This window comes from Urocampus carinirostris, chromosome 4 (assembly GCF_059441175.1).
Source record: "Urocampus carinirostris isolate Australia breed hairy pipefish chromosome 4, RoL_Ucar_1.0, whole genome shotgun sequence".
In the NCBI taxonomy this organism is placed as follows: Eukaryota; Metazoa; Chordata; class Actinopteri; order Syngnathiformes; family Syngnathidae; genus Urocampus; species Urocampus carinirostris.
The window spans coordinates 28,983,472-29,007,331 of record NC_142352.1 but is presented as its reverse complement, the minus strand read 5'-3'; the positions used below and the strand labels follow the sequence as shown (position 1 = coordinate 29,007,331).

Below are 23,860 nucleotides of genomic sequence, written 5' to 3'. Positions count from 1 at the left end.
ACAATTTACTGCACACGAAGGTTCTTTATTGCGACGACTACAGAAGTCATTTTCACCAGTTTTTATTTATATTTGAGTTCAGTCGGCTTAAACTGGAACATGTGCGTCTATATCAAAACTGACAGTGTTGCGTCAATGACACGTCAAGTCAAGTCACATTTATTTATGTAGCCCTTAATCATAAGAATGTCTCAAAGGACTGCACAGGATTACAATTACACCATCGCCTGATCTTAAACCAACATGCGGGCAAGGAAAAACTCAAAACCTCAGCGTGAGGAAAAAAGAAACTTTGAGAAGGAGCCTCATAAGTGGTAATCCCGCTTCCAGGATGACCAGGGTGGAATAGATTTAGCATTGAGTTACAGTACACAAACATAGTAAACCTCAATAAAAGAGAACACTAGGTAACATGTTGAAGTTTGTCCGGAAATTGCATGACAGCAACGACACCTCAAGCCTGGAAGCTAGTCCAAAAAGGACACTTAATTTTCTTCAAAGTTTTGAAGAAATAACGTATTGATAAGCTAATCCAAAAAAAAAAAACATTTGGTGTACTTGAATAATTTTGAATTGCAGTATGGCACGGACTGCTACGTCAACAAGACCCAGCGGCCTACAAAGCAGCGAAGCAGAGTGGCAAGAGAGCGGTGTGACCGGAGGAGGAAGCGAGGTTGTCAGGCCGGGCTAACCGCTAGGCTAAAGGCTAAACCCTTCAAAACGTCTCTCCCATCCATTTTTTCTCTCCAACGTTCGCTCTCTGGACAATAAACTGGACCATTTACAACTGGAACTAACATCGAACCGCGAGATGACAAACTGCTGCGCTAAAATTCTCACGAAGACATGGTTAAACTTCTCTATCCCGGCTGACGCTCATGGAAACTGTGCGGGTCAGACATATCGACATTTCGTTCTGTATACACGTGTACACGAATGACAATAAAGTATATCTGAATCTGAATAATTTCTTTAGAGTGTGTGTGTTTAAAGACGGGTACAGAAAAATGAAATGAAATGAAATGAAAATGAAGTGCAGTGTTGTTTTATTTTAGGTTCAGTAAGTGGTGTTTTTCTGCTAACAGTACATAGTTTTAGTTGTTTTGACAAAGTTAGGCCTGTAAATAAATGGACAGTGACATACGGTTTTTTATAGTAGTTTACATATACACATTCCGAAATACAACGGTAAAATGGATCTCAGCTGTAATTTGAGACTTTTCACATCCAAATCGGGTTAAGGGGTTTAGGAATTATAGCCCTTAAGAATCTTTATGCCCCATTTCCAAGGGATCAAAAGTAATTGGACAATTTACTCAGAAAGCTCATAGGGTTGTAATTTACACCGAAGGCTTCTCCCTTGTTAACCGGTCATCAATTAAGTAGTGAAAATGTCTGGAGTGGATTGTAGGTGTGTGGTTTTGCATTTGGAAGCTCTTGTTGTGGCCACATATCATGTGTTCAAAGGAGCTCCAAATGAAGGTGAAGCAGAAGATCCTGAGACTAAAAAAAGGAGAAATCCATGAAAGAGATAGCTCAAATGCTTGAGTAGCTGAATCAAAAGTTTGTTACATTCTAAGAAAAAAAAGAATGCACTGGTGAGGTTGGCAATTCTAAAAGGCCTGGTCGTCCACAGAAGACTACAGTGACTGATGATCACCAAATACTCTCCATGATAAAAAAAAACATCAATTTACAACATATACTGGAGTGAAGAACATTCTCTCAGTCCAGAAAGTGAGTGTATCTGTCTGCAATAAAGATAAGACTTAATGAAAGTAAATACAGAGTGTTTACCACTCAATGCAAGCCATTCATCAGTCCCCCAAAATCAGGCCAGACTTGACTTTTCCAAAAAACACATCCACAAACCCAGTTCATTAACAGTGGACATATGAGACAAAAACCTGGAACAGAATGTTGGGAAGAAGAAAGTTTGCAGAGAAAAAAGGAAACAGCACATGATCTAGAGCACACCACAGTCTGTGAAAAACAGAGGCAGTGTGGTGGAATATGCATGCATGGCTTGCAAGGGCACTGGGTCACTTGTGTTCATTGATTACATTACAACAGAGTAGCCAGATGATTTAGGAAGTATACAGGGATATTCTTTCTGCTCGGATGCAGCCAAATGCTGCAGAGTTAATTGGATAGGGCTTCACAGTACAGATTGACAATGACCCAGAGCCTCTATGCCTCATTGTTGCAACCCAGGAGTTTATTGGGGGAAATAAGTGGAATATTTGACAATGTCCAAGTCAATCTATAGATCTCAATCCAATCAAGCATGCATTTCACTTGCTCAAGATGAGTCTTGAAGCAGAAAGACCCACAAACAAGCAACAACTCAAGCCAGCTGCTGAAAAGGGCCTGGTGAAGCATTAAGGAGGAGGAAACCCTGAGTTTGGCGTTGTCCATGGGTTCTACACTTCAGGCAGCCATTGCCTCAAAAAGATTTGCCACAAAATATTGACAACAAACCTTTGTTTTAAAATTAGGCTAAATTGTCCAATAAATTTTAAGCCCCTAAAATGTGGTGTTTCGAAAAAATGTATTTAATTCTTTCATTTTCAGTCAGATGTTGTTGATCAACCACTTGAATTAAACGTTGCAGTCTGCACTTCATATCTGGTCAAGATGTTTCAATTCAAATCCTATTTATGTGGATGTAGAGCCCAACTTGTGGAAAATTTGCCTCTGTCCAAAATTTTTCGGGCCTAACTGAATATAAACCTCTGTAGTTGCACTTTTACATTCCATGTCTGTGCGTGTTAAGTCTGTAAAAATGGCTGAAGACACTGAAGTGTAGTGTAATTGGGATGGGATGGAGGTTCCTGAAGTCAAAACAGTTGAGAACCACTGCTCTAAGGACAAGGAAAAACAGAGGCCACCTTCAGTACTCAGCCTCAGTTTTGCTCAAGAGCGCTATCTAGCGAAACGCATAGACTTTGCAGAGCCTGACTTGTACACTGCCTCAAAGTGAATCGATGAAGCTTTGTCTGATGTGAAGCCGCAAAGGAATCGATAACAAAACAACAAACAGCAATGATCATTCTGACATGTCTAGATAAAGTCTATATCTATTACTTATCTTGCTGAAGGAAACCGTGGTATTGATTAGCAGTTGTGAGTTTTTTTTACAGTCATCACTAAGATTTTAAGTTATGATATTTATATCTACCAGATATTTTCCTATCTATACATATACATTGATAAAATAAGCAAAGTTGCTATTGAGATATTTTTTAGTGTAATCTTGCGGCAATGGAGCTCAGTTTTTACACTATTTTCATGTTTTTATTGGGCAAAAAACATCAATTACAAAAAAACGTATATAGATATATTTTTTTCGAAAATTATGACCAAACAGAACACAGTAAATTGAGGGTAAATACAAATATTCTAAGAAACACGCTCACAAACATCGTATACCGACAAGCTGCAAGTGACAACGTCAGGATGAAAATACTCTTTAAAAAATAGTATGTTACTGCGTCAAACGGAGGCTATTTTTCACTTTTTAGTACTGAAAAAGAGACGCAAACCATGAAAATAAAACCAATCTGTTGGGGATATGTTGAGAAGCTTACCTTTTATGTTGCGTCCTCAGGAAAGTTAATTCTTGACACTTGAATAATGCATTTCAATGATATAAAGCATTTTAAGTCTTTGCATTATTTTCCGGGAAAAGCCAAATAGCGAATTTGATGCTTGGAGTTTTGAACTTGTGCTCGCTCTGCGATGATGATCTTGCTGCAGTCCTTCTCACAGTGTAGCCAAAGAGTAATCGAAGTAGCGAGATGAGTCACCAACATCACTGCTACGTCATCTATTGCGAGACGGCAAGTGGCACGAAAGAAACAATATTGCGATACTTTATTTTTTCCAATTTTTGAAATCCATTTTTGTAATAAATGATTTTTTTTAAAACATTATGAAGCCCTAAGAATACACACAGTCCTTTCAAATGGGTAGTGCTGTAGTGAAAACGTGTGCTACAATTCAAATGGAGTAATATCAACTTCAGAGACTCAAAGTGACCAAACGGCACAATTTTTCTTTTCATATTTTCACCGTACTTTTCACGATTTTTTTTGTTTTTGTTTTTTAGGTACTGAAGGATTTTATACATTTGACTATAAATGATTTTATACATTTGACTATAAAGGATTTTATACGATTGACTCATTTTGGATTGGCATGTGACGTCATCCACTCCTCTACAAGCACCCCTAGGGCATCATGTTAATCTGTTAATAAACAACGGGGTAGACTGCTGGAAGTGTGAATTTCCCTACGGGGATGAATAGTCCGGGTACCCATTGAAACTAATCCAAGGAAAAAAAAGTCTATATTTTCAAAGGTAAGGGTGGGAAAAATATATATCCACTATTGTCCGCCGCGACAACAGGTCTCACTCACCTTTACCCCACTTCCCGTCAGCCTGCGTTTGCTCCGCCCCTCTTTTTTAATTTGCAAAACATATCAGAACAAGTGTCTCAAATAAATACATTACAAAAATATACAGGTGCAAATACATATTATACATTGGTTACACATTTTTACAAAGAAAAACAATACACCGAGAGAGTTTTCAAAGCTTAAATTATAATATTATAACTTTCATCCGAAACCGTGCCTGTGAAGGGTAGCAAAACGATAGTAGTAACACGCTCGCAATACAGTGAACGGGTCTGTTAAGAACAAACATGCCGTACTTGTAGAAACCACGGTGAACTGTATTCATCTTCCTCCTTATAACTGAAGTCATCAAAGTCGTCTTCCCCAGTATGGGAAAGAGACTTTGTCATATAGACGTCTTCCCACGCTCCCTTATTCAAAAACACGCTAGCAACACGCTCGCAAAGTGGAGTTTACGTGCAGTAGCTCTGTTAATTTCTTTATCGGACTGCTCGTTTGCTTTTAGCTTAAAAGCTACGTCATGTGCCTTTCTTTCTGCAATCTGCATGATAAGGATATGTCTACGCTAATTTAATCTGTGCACAAGCTCAGAAGTTGCAGTCTTCCTCGGCGCATATATTCAACCGGTCTAAATCTTACCTTTTGTACTCGAGTGCCGCTGGCGGCTGTTAGAACAATTACATAAATTGGCCGCATCACTGAATAAGCCGCTGGGTTGAAGGTTTGGGTAAAAGTAGCGGTTTATAGTCCGGAATTTACGGTATTAGGGGCCCCCCAAATCTAATTTTATCAAGGGCCCCATGAAGGCTTGCACCGGCCCTGTTCATAGTATGGTTCATGGATTTTTGCTTATCATTAAAATTAATATTTTTGGGTGTTTGGGCAATTGGGTTGGCCATGGTCCCAAAAATTTTGTTTGTGTTTTTTTGCAATTTTTTTTTTCCCTTCTATTTTCTTTTTTATTGTATGTGTTTGTCTTGCCATGACCAAGGTAGATAGACAAATAGAATATAAAATCATGCATTGACTTGCTCCCTCATTCATATCTTTCAGATTTAATTTCCCCCTATGTTCCGGTCCGGAGCTTTCGCTCTGAAAACACTGGTCTACTAGTGATCCCAAGAGCCAAGAAGAGATCTGCAGGTTTGAGAGCGTTCTCCATTCGGGCCCCGATGTTGTGAAATGCTCCTCCCTCTGAGATTCGATCTGCAACCTCAGTGGAACTGTTTAAATCTAAGCTTAAAACACACTTCTATTCTTTAGCATGTGAATAACCTATATTTTATGTTGACCTTATCTGTGTATTATTTGTTGTTGCAACATCCATTTTATACTGGGCATTCCTTGCCTTCATGTAGGTTTTAGATCAGGGGATGGTGTCATAATAGTCTGGTTTGCAATAATCTGTCGTCTGTGCAGCCCTTTGAGACTCCGTGTGATTAAGGGCTAAACAAATAATCATGACTTGACTTTCTTCAACTGGGAGGCGATCATTAATAAACACTGTCCCTTTAAATGAGGCATTTGGCTTCGGCACTTCACCCTAACGTCATTTATTTTGGTTCTGTTGGTAGTAAACAAAATCATGCATGGACTTGCTCCCTCATATCTTTCAGACCTTATCTGTGTATTATTTGTTGTTGCAACATCCATTGCATACTGGGCATCTTGGAAGGGGGATTACTTCATGTGTGGTCACTTCTCAAGGTTTCTTCATTTTCCTCATGTTGAGGTTTTTGAGTTTTTCCTTGCCCTCATGTAGGTTTTAGATCAGGGGATGGTGTCATAATAGTCTGTGGTTTGCAATAATCTGTCGTCTGTGCAGCCCTTTGAGACTCTTGTGATTAAGGGCGTCACAAGTAAACATGACTTGACTTTCTTCAACTGGGAGACGATCATTAATAAACACTGTCCCTTTAAATGAGGCATTTGGCTTCGACACTTCACCGTGACGTCATTCATGTTGTGCCCCGACGTGCACTAATGGGAGTGGAGCTAACGTGCATTCAACTGTTTTGTGTATTCAACTGTTTTCTCGCTTTGAACTAAAAAAAATCGCCAAGCAAGAGCGCATGGCTTCATCTTTCCAAAATGATTAAGACGGAAAAAATCCTTCATTTGAAAGGAAGTCGAGGCCGAAAGGTCCGTGTTGTTCGCGAACATTACGTGAGGGAGCAAGTTCCATGCCACAGTTCTCTCTGTTTGGCCAACTGTAACAACGGTAATGTTATCTTTTTTTAATCAGTAAACGAGCTTTTTAAGGCAACATTAATACACCGATGCTTATTTTTGAATAGAGTCCAACAATTTATTGTGTTTTTAAATATGCAAAATTGTTTGGAAATCATAATGGACTTCAGCGCAGTGCAAATGATTCCCTAAGTGGACAACATATCTTTTGTGAATTTACTTTGTCGTCATCATTTGGTTGTATCTGTGCTTGTTCGTTATATGTAACTAAACTTCAAGCCCCTACAACACAATGCTGGAGTTTTGGTCTTTTAGTGCGAGTTAAGTCATTATAATGTTCACAATTGCTAAATGCTAGGGGTGGGCGGAATGGTTTTCGATCCAAATGTCGATACCATCGATATTAAGTTAGTACTTGAATTAAATTGATGCTATTGTCCCGGGATTGATACTTGACTCTTCCACTATCCTTAAAACGGCTGCTTCTCTATGTTGACGTCGCAGTCCTTTTCTCAAATCAAGCTCCCACGGTTACTATCCGATTTTATACCTTAGTAGGCATAAACTTATGCCTGCTGACAGGCAGTTTTTAGCACCTCTCTTTACCTGGCCTCCTGCTGCATCCTGCTTGACAAGCAGAAGAGAGGGCCAAATTAACTAGAAGCTTATAATGAGAGGCAGACGGGCAGCGCAGCTACAAATAAGCAACTACAAAAAAGGAGAATGCCATGTGTCATCTGTCTGGTAAAGTGGTCTGCTACTGTGGCAACACTACACATTTACAAAATCTAATTAAACAATCAGCCTGCAGAGAGCAACGAACTGCAACCAAAAATGTAAACTACTACTTACTTGTACCAGCAAAATGGCAGACAATCAAGTTAGCTCCCTCTAGGTGAGCTCCATGTTATGTAAAATAAATACAGTAGATTCTGGACTACAACCCACAACCTTTATTGGTTAAATTTTAAACAATGTGGCTTTAAAAACAATAATAATTATGGCAGCGCAGATGAAAACGGCAAGCTGCTCATCCGCTCTAAATACAAAACACGTGGTAATTCCTGGAAACATTTATGACGCCCTTCTAGAGGGGAAATTAATCCGTGAGTTTCCCAATTTTTTTTATATAACAACAGAAACAAAACAGGAGGTTTGACATTATTCTTTTTGAATTTGGTTAAATCTAAACATTTCATTATGCCAGAAAGCTGTGATTGACAAGGGTGTTCCAAAGGTCTTGGCCACATTTTGACCGAATATCTCGGAAACTATTCAAAACAACACATCTGGTAAATCCAGAAAGCTTGTATTCTCAATTTTTTTTAATTCAATATTTAAAGAACCTGCGATATTTTTTAACCACAAATCAAGTACTCAAATTATACATCTGAAGTGAACAGCAGTGGAAGTCATCTATCAAAAATGCGACTCTTGTCTTTCCCTAGCCTCAATCACAGGTCGCTGAAGTTTCCTTTAATCCTCGAAGACCCATGACAAGCGAATGCAATTTGGTCCATTACCATGGCACCCAATTATGACAACAAAAAGACACGTCTTGTGCCACTATTCTTAATATCATTGCCATGGCGCTGTCATCTAGAAGTATAGGGGTGAATATTTATGCTGCCCATCCCTTATTCATGTTTTTTTCCTGTGTAATGTAGTAGTATATATGTGCTTGTCTTTCTAATTGCCATCTTGAATGGTCACATGATCCAAAAACACTTGATGTAAACAACTTGGAGCAGAAATGAAACAAACGACGCTGATGTTCCATAATTTACAGTACCAATTTCTTTACGTAGGCGAATACATTCAAAAAATGCACCTTTATGTAACAGTTTATGTATTTTTGCTCATTATTCAAATAAATATTGTTCTCTTTGTTTTGTTTTTACCACTATATGACTCTAAATATTACACAATGTCCCTTTGAAAGAAGTTTTGCTTTGTTGTCCTACTACTAAATAATCCAGTACTGTGACTAGAAATGGAGTGAAAAATGGTACCTTTTATTATCTCTTTCACTTTTCACAGACGGTAAAGTGTTGCTGGGAGACTTGACTCACTACGTGGTGCCTGACGTAGGAGTAGTGGTTGACTATCTTGAGATTTTGGAGTTTAGAGAGCTGCAGGGAGTCGTCTTCACCCAAACAGCGTGCCAAGCTCTCCATCAGTGCAAAGGACGCAGGTGTGTAACATTATTTTCATCCAACTTGCACTACACTCATTCCTTGCTGTATAGCAGTTAAAATAGTAAATGGTCTGCATTTATATAGGGCGTTTCAAGTCAATGAAGACCTCCCAAAGCGCTTTACAATGTGCTTCACACTTATTGTGGTTTCGCTACTTAAGGGATTTTCATGGTGCATTGTGTTCTGCACTCTGATTCCCTAAATAGAGGGAGATGCTTTCTATCGCCAACCAAATGGACCTCTCCAAGCGTCAAACTGGCTCTGGAGCCACATGCGGGTATTTAGCGCTCCTCAGTGGCTAAATACCAAAGATTTACCAAGTCTCATTTTGCAATTTGTTTACTCGTTCACCCAATGAAGGAAAGTACACATGTCATTTGATGACTCAACATTGGGTGAAACTTGGTAGTGTGATTTTTCCTAAAACATGAAGACTGAGTTACAAGGTCTGCAGGGGTGCTTGAAATTGCTTAATATGCTTGAATTTTAGAGTTGTGTTTTCAAGGACTGAAAAGTGCTTGGATTTTTGGTAAGGTGGCTGTTTTATGTTACATATTACTGTCATTTTTACCCAGAAAGAGATTAGTCCCAAAAATATTTACACACATTCAGATCCCTAAATATATTTGCAATTTACTCAAGATCTAAAAATCAGATGTCTTGATGCATACGCATGATTAAAAATTGCATATGTAAATCACAGATATAAAGTATATGTGGCTCTGCAAAATACATGACTCACGCTGGAGTTCTTAATTTAATGGTACTGAAGAAATGGAAAAATTGGCTTTGAAAGTCCTTAAAAGTGCTTAAATTTGGCCATGAAAAGGGTGTTCAACCGCTGCATATGGTAAAGATTGAATTTATAAGGAAGTAATATGAGTTCTAGCAAAAATGACAACAAAAAACACAGTAAAATAGTTATTCTTTAAGAGATTCTCTTTGTACTCTTTTCTTTGGACAGACAATACAACCGCTTGCGAAACCTGCTGAAAGACCCCCGACATGACTGTGTTCTGTTTGCCAACGAATTTCAAGCATTTTCCTTTTGTCAGCGGGAGAATGGGGAGAGTCAAGAACGGTGGCAGGCCAGGTGAGCAGCTTACTTTTCTTTTTTTACTAATTCTACAAATTTGTCGTCATTTGTTTAAATGTTAAAAAAACTCTATTGCTCTAATATATATATTGAAACCAAAGAACAAACCCAATGTCAAGGCTCAAGTATTAGTTTAACAAATAACAGTTCTGCACTATGTAAACTTTCCCTTTTACAAATAACTTTTGGACTGCCAAATTATAATTTTAACTCACACAGCAGACATTTTTCTCAAATTAGGAGAGCTGGTGCCAGCCCATTTTTGGAATTTTGACAATTTTTTAGAGGCCTACAGAGGGTTTAGTTCCGTAGCTATAGAAACATAGGAAACTTGAAAAGAAATCTTGAACCTTCATCTTACTATTACTGTATGCCCGTATTTTGCGACTCCCACCACACTGCTTCACTACGCCTACTCGCAGTATGGGGCCGCCAACATACACTCATTTGCTAGATACAAGAAGCAACACTCGGAGGTTAGGCTTCCTCAATGTGTGGACAAAGATTTAATCAAAGCCATTCTTGCCATCTAATGGTGATTTACCTTATTAGAATCATTCCCATAGGCTTGATACTTACCGATGAGCGACACCGAAATAAAACAAGAAAAACAGATTTTTGCATTTTTGTTTTAAAGAAAAAAAATAAACAATAATGAAAGACTAAAGTTGCTTTAAAAGTGACGCTGACGCTGCGGTTCGAATGGCGTTGTCTTGTGAAGTGTCATCGCCCCCTATTGGTCGCACCCATGAGGACAGATGCATCAGAGCAAAATGCCTGGTGGCTGCCGTTTTAATGAAGGTTTGCCTGAAAGCAAAAGATTCACACCACAGCTCTAATACAGTGGCAATGTCTGTAATTTGGTTCTGGTGTTGAAAGGTCAAAGTCCGGATTTCAATCCAATTGAGATGCTGTGGTGTGACCATAAACGGGCAGATCTTGCTGGAAAACTCTCCATTATGGCAAATTTGAAACAATTGTGCATAGAGTCGGTCAAAATTCCTCCACAGCGTCGTGAAAGACTTATTACTAATTATCGTAACTGTTTGATTTCTGTCATCACTGCCAAAGGTGGCCCAACTTACTGTTAGGTTCAGTGGGCAATTACTTTTTCACATAGGGCCAGATAGGTTTAGATTTTTTGGTGCCTTAATCAATGGAATCAACATTTTATATATCCTAGGGTTGTCTCTGTGTGATATTAAAATTAGTTTGATGATCTGAAACCTGTATAAGTGATAAATGTGCAAAAAACTCTGTTTTGCTCCACTATTGCAACATTTAATTGCAATTGTTCTTAGTTGTGCACTCATAGCATTGAGAATGTGGTGATTGACCTCTTTCTTGTTTGTGACCGCAGGTGTGTTTACTCTGCTGCAGTTTGGTATTATAACCACCTAGCCGGTATGATGGATGTCGTGATGATCACGGAGGACGAGGACATTATTTCTCAATACAGTAACCTCCAGTCCGGAGTGTATGTCATCTCTGTTCAGGTACAGGATTGAACTCAGCCGGAACTCTCACACCACAGCTCTAATACAGTAACACCCTTGGTATAGAGGCACACGACCAAAGATTTGGCCCCCTGTGCAATGAGTTTGACACCCCTGCTGTAGCGGCATAGAGTAGATCAAACGAAAGCTTGAACATGTCTGTAATGTGACTTTAAAACTTACAGGACCAATTCATTTCAATTAGATTATTTTATAATTACTGTATTTTACGGACTACAAGTCATTCCGGTGTACATGTTGCACCAGCCAGAAAATGCATAATTAAGAAGGAAAAAAAACATACGTCACACCGGGGTATAGGCAGTGTCTGAAACTCATGAGAAAAAGTTAGGGGACACCAGGGCAGACATCTCTGAAAAGTTGCCTTCCCAGCTATAAAGTTGCCTGCCCCATTTTTCACAACTTGAAACACATTAGGACGACCCATCGCAAAAAAAAACCATTGTTGCAAAGTATTAAGGATTGATAATCAGAATATATAACAGAACAACACTTTAAAATTAGTTTATTAAAAATCTACTTATAACGTTCATTGCATGCATATGACATCTCTGCTTTCCATCTGCCATCAGTATGTACAGTGGAACCTCGGTTCTGGAACATAATCCGTTCCAGAACCCTGTTTGAAAACCGATTTGTTCGATCACCAAAATCATTTTTCCCATTAAAAATAATGTAAATCGTTTTAATCCGTTCCAACACCCTGAATGTTTACCTTGAATGTTTAACGTAAAGCTAACCCAGGCTAATCGTACGTCCGCGTTATCGTAATCTTCCGTATGAAAGATAACGCTAACATGAACGTGTAAAATTAAAAAAATCAGGTTGTTTACAAGTGATTTAGCACCTGGGTCTCTACAACAAGTGGTGAGAGGTTCATCGGAAAGGGGGCTCTGTTCCAACACCCTGAATCTTGGGCTCCGTTCCAACACCCTGAATGTTGGGCTCCGTTCCAACACCCTGAATGTTTACCTTGAATGTTTAACATAAAGCTAACCCAGGCTAATCGTACGTTCGCGTTATCCTAATCTTCCGTACGAAAGATTACGCTAACATGAACGTGTAAAAATAAAAAATAAAGGATAAAGAAAAGAATTATGAATAGGATTTCTTACCTTTGTGGTGGTCAGCAGAAGGCGCAGGTGGACGGTGGGGTATTCCCTAGCAAGATCAGACACCCGCACACCTCCTTCATGTTTTGCTGCTTGCACTGACTTTCTTTGGAGGCATAATTAGGGGCTAAAACACTTAGTACACCTATATTAAAAGCGAAAGCAAAACGAAGCACGTCCGCACGCGATAACAGTTGGTCACGAAAAGAGCGATCTACACCCGTACGCCGCTCAGCATCGCACCCTAGCGTACGCACTCACGCATTACCGGCGTTCGAACTCCGATTTTTTGACCAAACAGCGAAGCAAGAATTTCTCAATTTTTGGTCGGACTCCGATTTGTTCGAACTGAGAGGCGTTTGAAAACCGAGGTTCCACTGTACTTGTATTTACTCATCTTCATTTGTGCAATGTTTGCGTTGCGTCGTCTGTTACGAGCCACGTGAATTCCTCTTTCCACGATTCTTTTAATGTACGTTTACGTTTTGTAGTGTCATAAGTTTTGTTAGCTTCTTTCGAATATTTCTTCTGGGGCTGGGGTTTTGGCTTGATTCCTAACCACTTATCCATTTTTCTTGTGTTCTTTGTGCGTCTACTTTGCAAAATGATATGTAAATGCACGACCTTATAATGCTCGGGAAAGTTCGGAAGCACGAAGATGCAGGCTTTTCTTTCTTGAAAAAGTTGTCGGCCACCCGGGCAAAATAGGTTGTGTAAGTTGTACGCCCGACGTAAATGATGCAGGCCCCGGGCGTCCGGGCAGACGTTATTTCAGACACTGGTATAGGTCACATTTTTGAGGGAAATGTATTCGATAAAACCCATTACCAAAAGCATACATGTCATCTTGAAGGCAAATTAAAATAAAAAAAAGCAACGGGCTGAATACATTTGTACAGTATACGAACTTTACATGACTGACATGCCTGTTCATTTCAGCAATGACATAACATATTAAGAGATATTCAGATAATTCTAGGATAAATACCTTGCTTTCCAAACTATTATTTTCACTCCAAATCTCTAAATCCAAAGAGATTTTCATCCTTTGTGTCACTGTCATTGTAAATAATCCGACCGCCTCCGCCTTGAGCCTCTATGTCGCTTACGTTAGACTCATTGCCACCTCCTCTTTTGCTTTTCGGCTTTATATTTCACTATTTGCAGTTTGTAATCAGCAGGATATGTTCTTTTCGGTGCCCATTTTGTTCAGTTGCTTTTATAAATTAGAAATCCCTTTCATATCAAGTTAAAAATATTACCTTTTGGCGGAATTATCCCCAAAAAATAGTACTTTGTCATCAATAGTTATTAAAGCACAACCGGAAAAGCTTGTGTTGCTCTCGCTATTTTTGTAAATACACAAGATTTTTGTGCGTGTTGTTAGTGTAAAGCGGGCATAGTGGAGGACACCTTGACAGTAAAGGGCACCATGATATCAATAAAGGGTGAAGTGTTGGCGCTTAGGGGTGAATATTGGCACTCGGATTGTACATAAAGCCCATGCCCCATCACCAGGTGCATCCTATGTGTGTGCCAAATACAACAATGACACACGTTATTTATTATTTTAGTTATTTTAGTGCAGTGTGCCTTATTGTCGTGAAAATACGGTACTGAATTTTATCTGAATTTTTTTCTAGAGTTTTGTATGAAATTGGAAAAAGTATTCAAAACATCTGATATTGCAATTTTTCCCATTTTTTTCTTTTTATTACAAAAAGAAACAAACCCTCCAAATATAATGATATAATTTAATTTGAGCAAACATGTAAGTTTTTTTTAATCTTTTTTGAATAAAAAAAATTATCTTCCATTGAAAACTGAAAATTGTTCTTGGGAATGTGATTTTGATGCTCAATTTACACTACTACATTTTTCCTGCTGAGCTTTTTTCAGTGTATTCAGTCCTCGTCTTGTTTTTAGGGTAATTTTTTTAATTTTTGCTAAGTGTTGTTGCAAAAAAGTCCAGTTGGTAAATTGTAATTGGAAGAACGTCCTGCTACTGCAATTGTAAGCTACATATTACTTTCATTTTTGAGGTATGTCTCAAAAACAAGTGTTGTTTCGTTGCACTGCTGTTACGATGTTCTATCCTTAATAAACGAATCATTGCACTACTGTTGTAACTTAATCGGTTTTGTAAGCACTAGTACTCTAAATATTTTTACCTAGTTATCTTGATAGTCTTGTTATTTTGTCTCTTTAGGGTCTTTATTCCATGTTTTGTCCTAGAGTGCGACGTGTAATCTCATTTTATACAATGTTTCACAACGTTAATATCAATGGCAAAGACCATTCAATTCTTATAAGATTTTTTTTTAATTCATGTTATTTGGGTTGGGGTGTGACTTTCATATTTGTGGTATATTTTATATTTAAAATATGTGTGAAATGGTCTTAATGAAATAACAGTAAAAGGTTGTGTGTTTCACATATAGCTCCAATCATTCAGTTGCAAGTATCATTTACAGGATTTTGCTGTAAACAGCATCACTATCACTTTTACCTGTGGTCAATATTTTCTAGGAATATTTACAAAACTTCTGGTCAGAACTACGGGCGGCCCATGAATTATACAGCTCCATTCGTCAAGCTCTACTAGAGAAGGAGATTGAATGCACAGAAAAAGAGTTTACTGACCACCTACCGGCAGAAGTCCTGGAGGCCGGAATCAAATCTGGACGCTATATTCAGGTACAACCAGATGTTTATTTTTGAACTAACTAATCATATACACACAGAAATGGTACCGGTAACTTGATATTTCGGTATGTTAGCAAGGTCTATTGTGGTCTCGTGATTACACATTGGATTTGGGCTCATTATTAGTAAGCCTTCCCTAACCTGCCTTGGTGATGGCATTTGGTGTGTGCTGTCTGCTGACGGTTACAATGCACAATAAGTTGTTATCCGTGACAATGAAGATAATTTAATTCAAAACCCTTGAATTATTGAAACCACGAAAAGTAAACCGCGATACTCTTTGTTTTTGGAGTCTTTTCAGTCCAAAAACGTGTTCAGAAAATACACATTTTAACAACATAGACTTTTTAGGATCAACATCAAACATACGATGTCCCTCTATGTGTTCAGGGAACTCTGAATGTCAACAAACACAGAGCACAGATGGAAGCTTCTGTCCGAGCAGAGGGTCTCTCGGATAAAAATACAGGTGCGGTATTTCTCCAATCAGAAAAAGCATGTCCTTATTTTAGAATTCATCCTAAGCTAAATAGAGATATGTTGTCTGCAGTGCCTCTCTGTTTTGTGTGTGTGTGACTTTCTTTTGACTATCCTAATGTGATTTATTCTTCCTTATTATCCTCCCATCCATTGATCTGCTGCAGATCCAAGCAGTGAAGTGTTTGTGTATGGAAATAAAGAGCGTAACCGGGCCGTGCATGGCGACGTAGTCGTGGTGGAGTTGTTGCCTAAAAGCAAATGGCGAGGCAAGGTCAGTACCTTGACAGAAGGACAAATTGAGGAAAAGAACAGAGAAGACGTCCCAAGTAAACCTATGCCTACAGGTGAGAACTCTCATCTGATACGACTCAGTGGCGGGCCAAGCGTTTACACTTAAGCCTTTAGTAGTAGTATGTTTGAATCAATCCAACCCTCAATAGCAATTTTATTTCTATAAAACATTTACTGCAGCTACAGCTGCGACACAAATAAGCACCAATAATGACCTCATAAAACTGCAGTATTTTTTAGGAATATAACTGAACCAAAATCCAGTTTATTAGTGCACAAAATCCGTCCCCTTTTCTTTCTTCAATACGATTTCAAATACTGTGTGTATCCATACGTTTTAATTCCATTAAGTCGTTATTTTCCTTCGTCATTGGAGCTAATGCTGAAAATAAGACCTTTGTAGGCCCTGTCGGCCCACCACTGCTCAAAGGTTGTTTTGTTTAAAGCATTCCAAATTGGTATTTTCTTTATATTTTAATTCTAATTACTGACTTTTAAATCTTGCAGGGATTGTTGTGGGGATCCTACAAAGGAATTGGAGAGACTATGTGGTAACGTTCCCTCCAAGGGAGACCACACAGTCCCAGAGCAGGAATTCTCAGCGCATCCTGACTGTGCCTTGGGATAATCGCATCCCGAAGATTCGCATCAGCACACAGCAGGCTGACACTCTGCAGGTCTGTCTGCTCTGATTTTTACTCAACACTGATGGAAACCAACAGAAACCTACCCTTGGTGGATAGTTAAAGGGACTTTGTGTGTTATTTAGCTGCTTCTATGGGTTAAAAATACTTCATTCATTAAAAAAAACGATTTGAATATTCAGCAAAAACAGAAAATGATCATACAAAACTATCATACAAACGTGCATTGTTTTTGTAAATAAAGAAACAGGAACCCCATCTTGGGTAAAATGTTTGTCTCTTTGCACTGAGTTGCTAAAAACAACAATGGACAACCATTCTTTCTATTTTTGTTGTAAAATATGTTCACGATGATGTTATCAATGTCGAAGACAAGTGTAAATTGTAATAGTAAAACCTAACCTTGTTCTTTTTTGCCTTTTGTTTTTTAGGATCACAGGGTGGTGGTCCGTATTGACTCATGGGAAAGCACATCACTGTATCCCAATGGCCACAGCGTTAAGGTTTTGGGTCGGGCTGGTGAACTTGAGACAGAAATACAAACCATCCTTATTGAAAACTGCATCCATGTTCTTCCCTTTTCTGATGCACAGGTATAAACACAAACACATTCTGTATATGCTTGCATCCAAACTGATTTTAAAACCATAAAATGCATTACTGAAATCAGACTGTTGGTTTATATGCGCTTAAAACAAAATGAATAGTCAGACTCTGTCGGTTTAATTTTGCCGAGCTCAATCCTCGTGAATCAGACTTTCTCGTCGATTCTGGTGCTTCTCCTGCCCCTTGGCCGTGCAGTGTTTTCCTACTCCCCTGTTGCACGATCTTTTCTTCCCGTTTAGTCAATCGTCAACTCCTCTGTTGCCCGATCTTTTCTTCCTGTTTAGTCAATCGTCACCGCTTTATGTTTGAAAGGGACAACATCTCGTCTTATTTGGTTTTGTTGTGTTTAGTTGCCTTTTTTGCCCATCATAAGTTAGCGCTAAGGGGAAGGAATAGTGGACCTGGGGACAACGATTGTCTTTAAGAAGGAAATGATTGCAATATATAAATATTGTGTTTCTCTATTACCGGTATGCTAATCTTAATCATCAACATTTTTGCATATTTATCATTTTGCAGGTGCACATTTCATTAATATTCTGGATACTTATATCTTTTAGTATGTGGTTAATTTAAAACTGTTTTAGGGGGTCCACTTACCTGTGAGTATACACGGTGCCTTTTTATGTTGACTCTAAAGCAGGGGTCTCCAACGTGGTACCTGTCGGTAGCTCTCTAAGATCACTGTGGACAGGCTCTAAAAATAGCCCACCAGTTTCTAGTAAATTTTATTTTAATGATTACAGCCTGGTAATAACATAGTAACAACATGCTAATAACGTTTTCTTTTTAGAAATGTACATCAAAATTGTAGTCCTTTGAACCAATTGGTATTGAAAAGTAGCTCTGAAGTTTAAAAAGGATCGTTACCCCTGCTATAGAGTTTCACAGTACGCTCACTTTTTATATGAAAAAAAAAACTTTTATTTGTATTTCTTTTCTGGTGTGTTCTGTTATCCATAGCTGAGAGAAATGCCTGTGAACTCTCCTGAAAAGCCCTGGAAGGTCGATCCCCATCAGTTGGCTGAGCGACGGGACCTGAGAAACAGCCACCTAGTGTTTAGCATCGACCCTGCAGGATGCGAGGATGTGGATGACACGCTTTCTGTGCGCAGCCTCGCAGAAGGAAAGCTGCTGGAGCTCGGGGTCCACATCGCCGATGTTACACACTTTGTTTCGGAAGGTTCCCTCACTGACTTGGAGGCGCGTGCAAGGTGATCAATTCAAAAGTAATATCCGGTTTTGTACGGGTGCATAAAATCCTTGAAAATGCATGAATATAAATGTTGTATTTTTAAGGATTTAAAAAGTGCTTGAGTTTTGGGTCGAATTATTTTAAATGCTTGAAATTGTTGCCATGTTTCCTAACAAGTCTTCTTAATAAATGACACCGACACTGCTCGCTTTGCCTTGCTAGTGTATTTATTTTTCCCTCATGATTAACTGCAGCTGGTATTAGTTTATAAGGCATTGTCCTATAAGGCGTCAGCGTCCCAAGAGGACATCTGCGTGCCACACCCAAAAAATGAGCACTATAAAATGTGTATTAGTGCATGGATTATTTATCTATTATCAACACGTAAAATGGGTCATGCAAAACATTTCCCTTAGGTAAATTGTAATTGGAAGAACTTCCTGCAACTGCAATTATAAGTTACATATTACTGTAATTTTGAGATGTCTAAAAACATATATTTGCCATTTACTCAAGATCGAAAAATGTAATGTTTTGATTAACGCACACGCAAGATTAAAATTTGCACATGTAAATTGCAGAAATCAGTGTCTGAAACTCCTGACAAAAAGTTAGCGGACACCAGAGCAGACAACTCTGAAAAGTTGCCTGCCCCATCCTACTACTTGAACTGCAATAAGACGACTAATCGCAAAAAAAAAAAGCCGTTGTTGCAAAGTATTGAGGATTAGAACATCCTTAATATATAACAGAACAACACTTTAAAATTAAGTGTATTATAAATCTACTTATAACATTCATTGCATGTATATGACATTGCTGTTTCCAATCTGCCATCAGTACGTACCTGTATTAACTCATCTTCATTCATGCAATGTGTGCGTTGCGTCGTCTGCTACAAGCCACGTGAACTTCTTTCCACGATGGTTTTAATGTACGTTTACGTTTTGTGGCATCATAAATTTTGTTAGCTTCTTTCGAATCTTTCTTCTGGAGCTGAGGTTTTAGCTTGATTCCTAACCACTTCTCCATTTTTCTTGTGTTCTCTGGGCGTCTACTTTGGAAAATCATATGCAAATGCACAACCTCATAACACTCGGGAAAATCTGGAAGTACGGAGTTATTCGATGCAGGCTTCTGATTGGCTGCCGAGTATGCAAATTGCCAAAAGAACCAAAATTCCGGAATTTCCAACCCAAACGAAGATTTCAAAATCAGAAGAAACTTTTGATTTGAAAAAAATAAAAATAAAAACAAATTATTATTTTTATTTTTTTCTTGAAAAAGTTGTCAGCCACCAGGGCAGAGACGGTATGTAAGTTGTATGTAAAAGATGCACGCCCCGGGCAGACATTATTTCAAACACTGCAGACATACAGTATTTGTGGCTCTGCAAAATACATGTTACACACTGGATTTCTTTCTTTTATAAATACTGGAGATGTTGCTAATTTGGCCTTCAAAATCCTTAAACAGTGCTTGTACTATCCAGGGCTGTGCATAACTTTTTACCAGGAGGTCTTTGGTTCTAGAGAAGATTATTCTGGTGGTCAGTGTGGATACACAGTACTAGTGTTTTTGTTCTTGCACGGTTGAGAGACGAATAACCGATACTTTATGTCAATAGTGTTCTACGGTACGGAAAAAAACAAAATCATTTTGTACAGGGGAGTAGTGTGTGTAATAAAAAAAATAAAAAAAAAAACTCATGGAGGAAGAGAGTGCGAGGCTGTGGCAATGTCTTTACGGATTAGGGACGAGCGTATGAAGACTCCACCACTTTTCATGTTCCTCCGGCCATCCACCAGCTGGTCACTAGTTAAAGTGTCAGCATCAGCCATACTAACCATGTTAGTGGATATAAAAAAGAGGACGCCAGGGGTCCCCACACATTTTCCTTCTAGGGCCACTTTTCCCTTCACTGATGAGAGGCTGGGGTCAGTTTGTATCTGGGATGATTAAAAGAGTGCCTAAAGGTGACAATTTGTTTTCCAGAAAGCCTTTATCAAAGAACCCTTCAGGATTCTTCACAAAACAAAAGCCAGAAAATAAATAAGTACGCTATTAATCGAGTACCCAGGCGTGTGCAATATTGTGCAAAATACTTGCATGCTTCCGGGGAGGAACACTTCCCGTTCCATGCCTGATTGAAAAAAAAAATTGGTCTTTTTGAATCCCTTTAACAGAAGTATTTGTATGTTTGGTACATAAATACAAGAGAAAAAATGTTTTTGCGCAAGAATATAAATATCCTTCAATGCCTGTTTTGAAGAGAAAATACAAGTTCAATTGTTTGTTTTTGTTTTTTTAAGTTTTGGTATTTCAGAGGCTTGGATGTTTGCAGAGGTTGCGGCTTGATGAATATTGTATAACTGTCTGAACCAGAACAGGAGGAGGACCCAGATGCGTAACGTTTACTCACAAGTTTATTGAGAAATAGAGGAAAACAAACGCCAGCAATCCGGTGCTCGCTGGACGAGGGGAGCAAGCCGCTCACGGGATCGCAGCATGATCGTAATGCGGAAGTGGATCTCCCGGAGCGGGAGATCGTAGCAGGTTCAAACGGGAAAAACGTGTCGATAGCCGAAGCGGGAGATCAGACCGTGGCCTGTGGTCAAAAACTGGTCGTAGCCGGAGCGAGGGATCATGGCGTGGTTGGTGGTCAAAAACGGGTCGTTTAGCTGGAGCGGGAGATCAGAGCGTGGTCGGTGATCAAAAATGGGTCGTAGCCGGAGCCAAACGGGTAATCGGGAACAGACGAGTAGTATACGTGTGAAAACGGGACCCAGAGTCAAAGTGCTTGCCTTGCGTATGCAGAGGTTTGCTGACGGACTGACAGGGAGAGACTGGCGTACTCGGTATAAATGGGAGGGGAATAATTAGGCAACAAGCAACAGCTGGCGCCAAACGAGCGGACACAGGTGAGGGCAATGAGTAATAATGACAATAACTGCGAATATTGAATATCACAATTTTTTATTATTTTTTATTTGCATTGGGGAGAAAAACAAAACCATGTATGACTGCCTGTTATGTTTAATGATTTTGTCTATCAATAAAAAAAAAAGAAAACACAACTTGATTGTGACGTTTGTGTTTCAGGGCTACAACTTACTACCTTGCAGACCGCAGGTATGACATGTTGCCTGCAGTTCTCAGCGCCGATCTCTGCTCTCTGTTGGGAGGAGTCGACAGGTGAGAGGGAATAGTCAAGTCAAGTCAAGTCATTTTTATTTGTATAGCCCTAAATCACGAAGAGTCTCAAAGGGCTTCACAGATTGTTACACTATATTACACAAACTATTTTCAACCGACAAGAGGAGTAGGTTATTCATATGCAATGGAGTAGAAGTGAGTTTTAAGTTTAGATTTAAACATTTCCACTGAGGTTGCAGATCGAATCTCAGGGGGAAGAGCATTCCACAGCACCGGTGCCCGGATGGAGAACGCTCTCGAACCAGCAGAAGACTTTTTTGCTCTCGGGATCATCAGAAGACCAGCACTCTCAGATCGTAGGCTTCGGACCGGGACATAGTGGCAGATCAGATCTGAAAGATAAGAGGGAGCAAGTCCATGTATGATTTTGTACAATACTAAGAGAACTTTGAAGTCACATCTTTGGCTAACTGGGAGCCAATGCAGGTTAGCCAAAATCGGTGTTATGTGATCGTACTTTTTTGTCCTGGTTAAGAGCCTCGCTGCGGCATTTTGTACTAGCTGAAGAGACTTGATTCTGGACTTCGGGAGACCGGAGAGTAGTGCATTGCAGTAATCGAGACGGGAGGTAACAAATGCATGAATTATTGTTTCCGCATCAGACTGAGACAGTATTGAACGGATTTTAGCAATGTTGCGAAGATGGAAGAAGGCAGTTCTAGTAATTTGCTTTACATGCATCTCAAAGGATAGATCAGGGTCAAATATGACACCTAAATTTTTAACTGAGTCACTCTGTGTGATGTGACATTTGTCAATGTTCACAGCAGTTTTTGAGAATAAGTCCCGGCATTTAGAAGGACCAATGACTAACATTTCAGTCTTTTCAGAGTTAAGACGCAAGAAATTGAGTGACATCCACTCTTTTATCTCAGTGAGACAGGCCTCCAAATTTCCACAGTTTAGTGTGGAAGATTCCTCCAACGGAAGATATAGTTGAGTGTCGTCTGCATAGCAATGGAAGCTGATATTGTACTTGCGAATAATATCACCTAATGGAAGCATGTAAATGTTGAAAAGTAGGGGGCCGAGCACTGAACCCTGCGGAACACCGCAGGTAACATTAAAGGGCTCAGATGTCGTTTCACCATATTTAACACAGTGCGTCCTATCTGAGAGGTAGGATTTGAACCACGAGAGGACAGCTCCTGAGAGACCAATCCATTTTTCCAACCGTTCTAGTAGGATATTGTGGCGCACTGTGTCAAAAGCAGCACTAAGATCCAGCAGCAGCAAAAGTGATGAAGCGCCAGAATCCATTGACATTAGGAGATCATTTGTTACCTTGATCAGAGCTGTCTCAGTAGAGTGGTTAGCCCTGAATCCTGATTGCATGGATTCAAAAAGGTTATTCTCGGATATGAAAGCATTCAGCTGCTGTGCCACTACTCTTTCGAGTACTTTAGAGAGGAAAGGTAGGTTTGACACAGGTCTGTAATTACTTAATATTTCTGGATCAAGGTTGGGTCGTTTCAGTGTGGGTTTAATAACGGCGGACTTAAAAGCTGCTGGAACTACACCTGAGGAGAGTGATGTATTTATAATATTTAGAACTGAAGGCCCAAGGACGCTAAAAAGACTTTTAATAAGTGAACCTGGGAGCGGGTCGAACTGGCAAGTTGTCGGTTTGGCCGCATTCACCACTTGTTTGAGATCATCAAGTGACAGTTCACTAAAACCGGCCATTTTCCCAGGGCAGCCACCCTGTCGTGCATCTGTAAATTTCAGTCCTTTAATACGTGTGGTACTAACAATATCTTTTGCAATTTCTTCCTGTATGCATTGAATCTTCTTAGTGAAGAAGACCATTAACTCCTGAGCAGAGTGTGTCGAACTGTCTGCGATAGGCTGTTGCCTTGTAAGCGATGCTACAGTGTCAAAAAGGGCTTTGGGGTTGTTCTTTTGAGACGCAATCACCTTCGAAAGGTAGGCTGATTTTGCAGAGGCAAGGGCCGCTTTATACTTTAACAAGCTGTCACACCAGGTTTGATGGAAAACCTCAAGCTTGAATAATAAGAATAATAGGTCTTACCGTATTTTCACAAGTATTCGTTTTTTCTCAAAATGTGTGGCATGCCCTATATTACAGTGCGCCCTATTTTGGATAGAACATTGATTTTAATACTAGGCAAAAATACATGAACTATCATGCCAATTTTAATTTTTAAGAATATTCATCCGTCCAGA

At 39.3% G+C, this 23,860-nt stretch overlaps 2 protein-coding genes across 4 annotated transcripts in view; one reads left to right on the top strand and one right to left on the bottom strand.

The window, feature by feature from the left end:
- LOC148367226 (multiple epidermal growth factor-like domains protein 11) overlaps positions 1-3,760 on the bottom strand; it is a 96,486-nt gene extending 92,726 nt beyond the window's left edge. For all 3 annotated transcript variants that reach the window (XM_088334061.1, XM_088334062.1, XM_088334063.1), the window contains exon 1: positions 3,591-3,760. The gene's annotated coding sequence lies outside the window, so the exon portion shown is untranslated. The remainder of the gene's footprint in view (positions 1-3,590) is intronic.
- A 2,638-nt stretch (positions 3,761-6,398) lies between these two features.
- The window catches only part of dis3l (DIS3 like exosome 3'-5' exoribonuclease), a 29,199-nt gene continuing 11,737 nt past the window's right edge, over positions 6,399-23,860 (top strand). Inside the window, exons 1-11 of the mRNA XM_088334057.1 lie at positions 6,399-6,643; positions 8,653-8,806; positions 9,775-9,903; positions 11,267-11,402; positions 15,065-15,232; positions 15,632-15,710; positions 15,886-16,065; positions 16,520-16,689; positions 17,088-17,249; positions 18,226-18,476; positions 21,560-21,652. Coding sequence (XP_088190183.1) covers positions 6,514-6,643; positions 8,653-8,806; positions 9,775-9,903; positions 11,267-11,402; positions 15,065-15,232; positions 15,632-15,710; positions 15,886-16,065; positions 16,520-16,689; positions 17,088-17,249; positions 18,226-18,476; positions 21,560-21,652 — 1,652 coding nt within the window. The 5' untranslated portion in view covers positions 6,399-6,513. The remainder of the gene's footprint in view (positions 6,644-8,652; positions 8,807-9,774; positions 9,904-11,266; positions 11,403-15,064; positions 15,233-15,631; positions 15,711-15,885; positions 16,066-16,519; positions 16,690-17,087; positions 17,250-18,225; positions 18,477-21,559; positions 21,653-23,860) is intronic.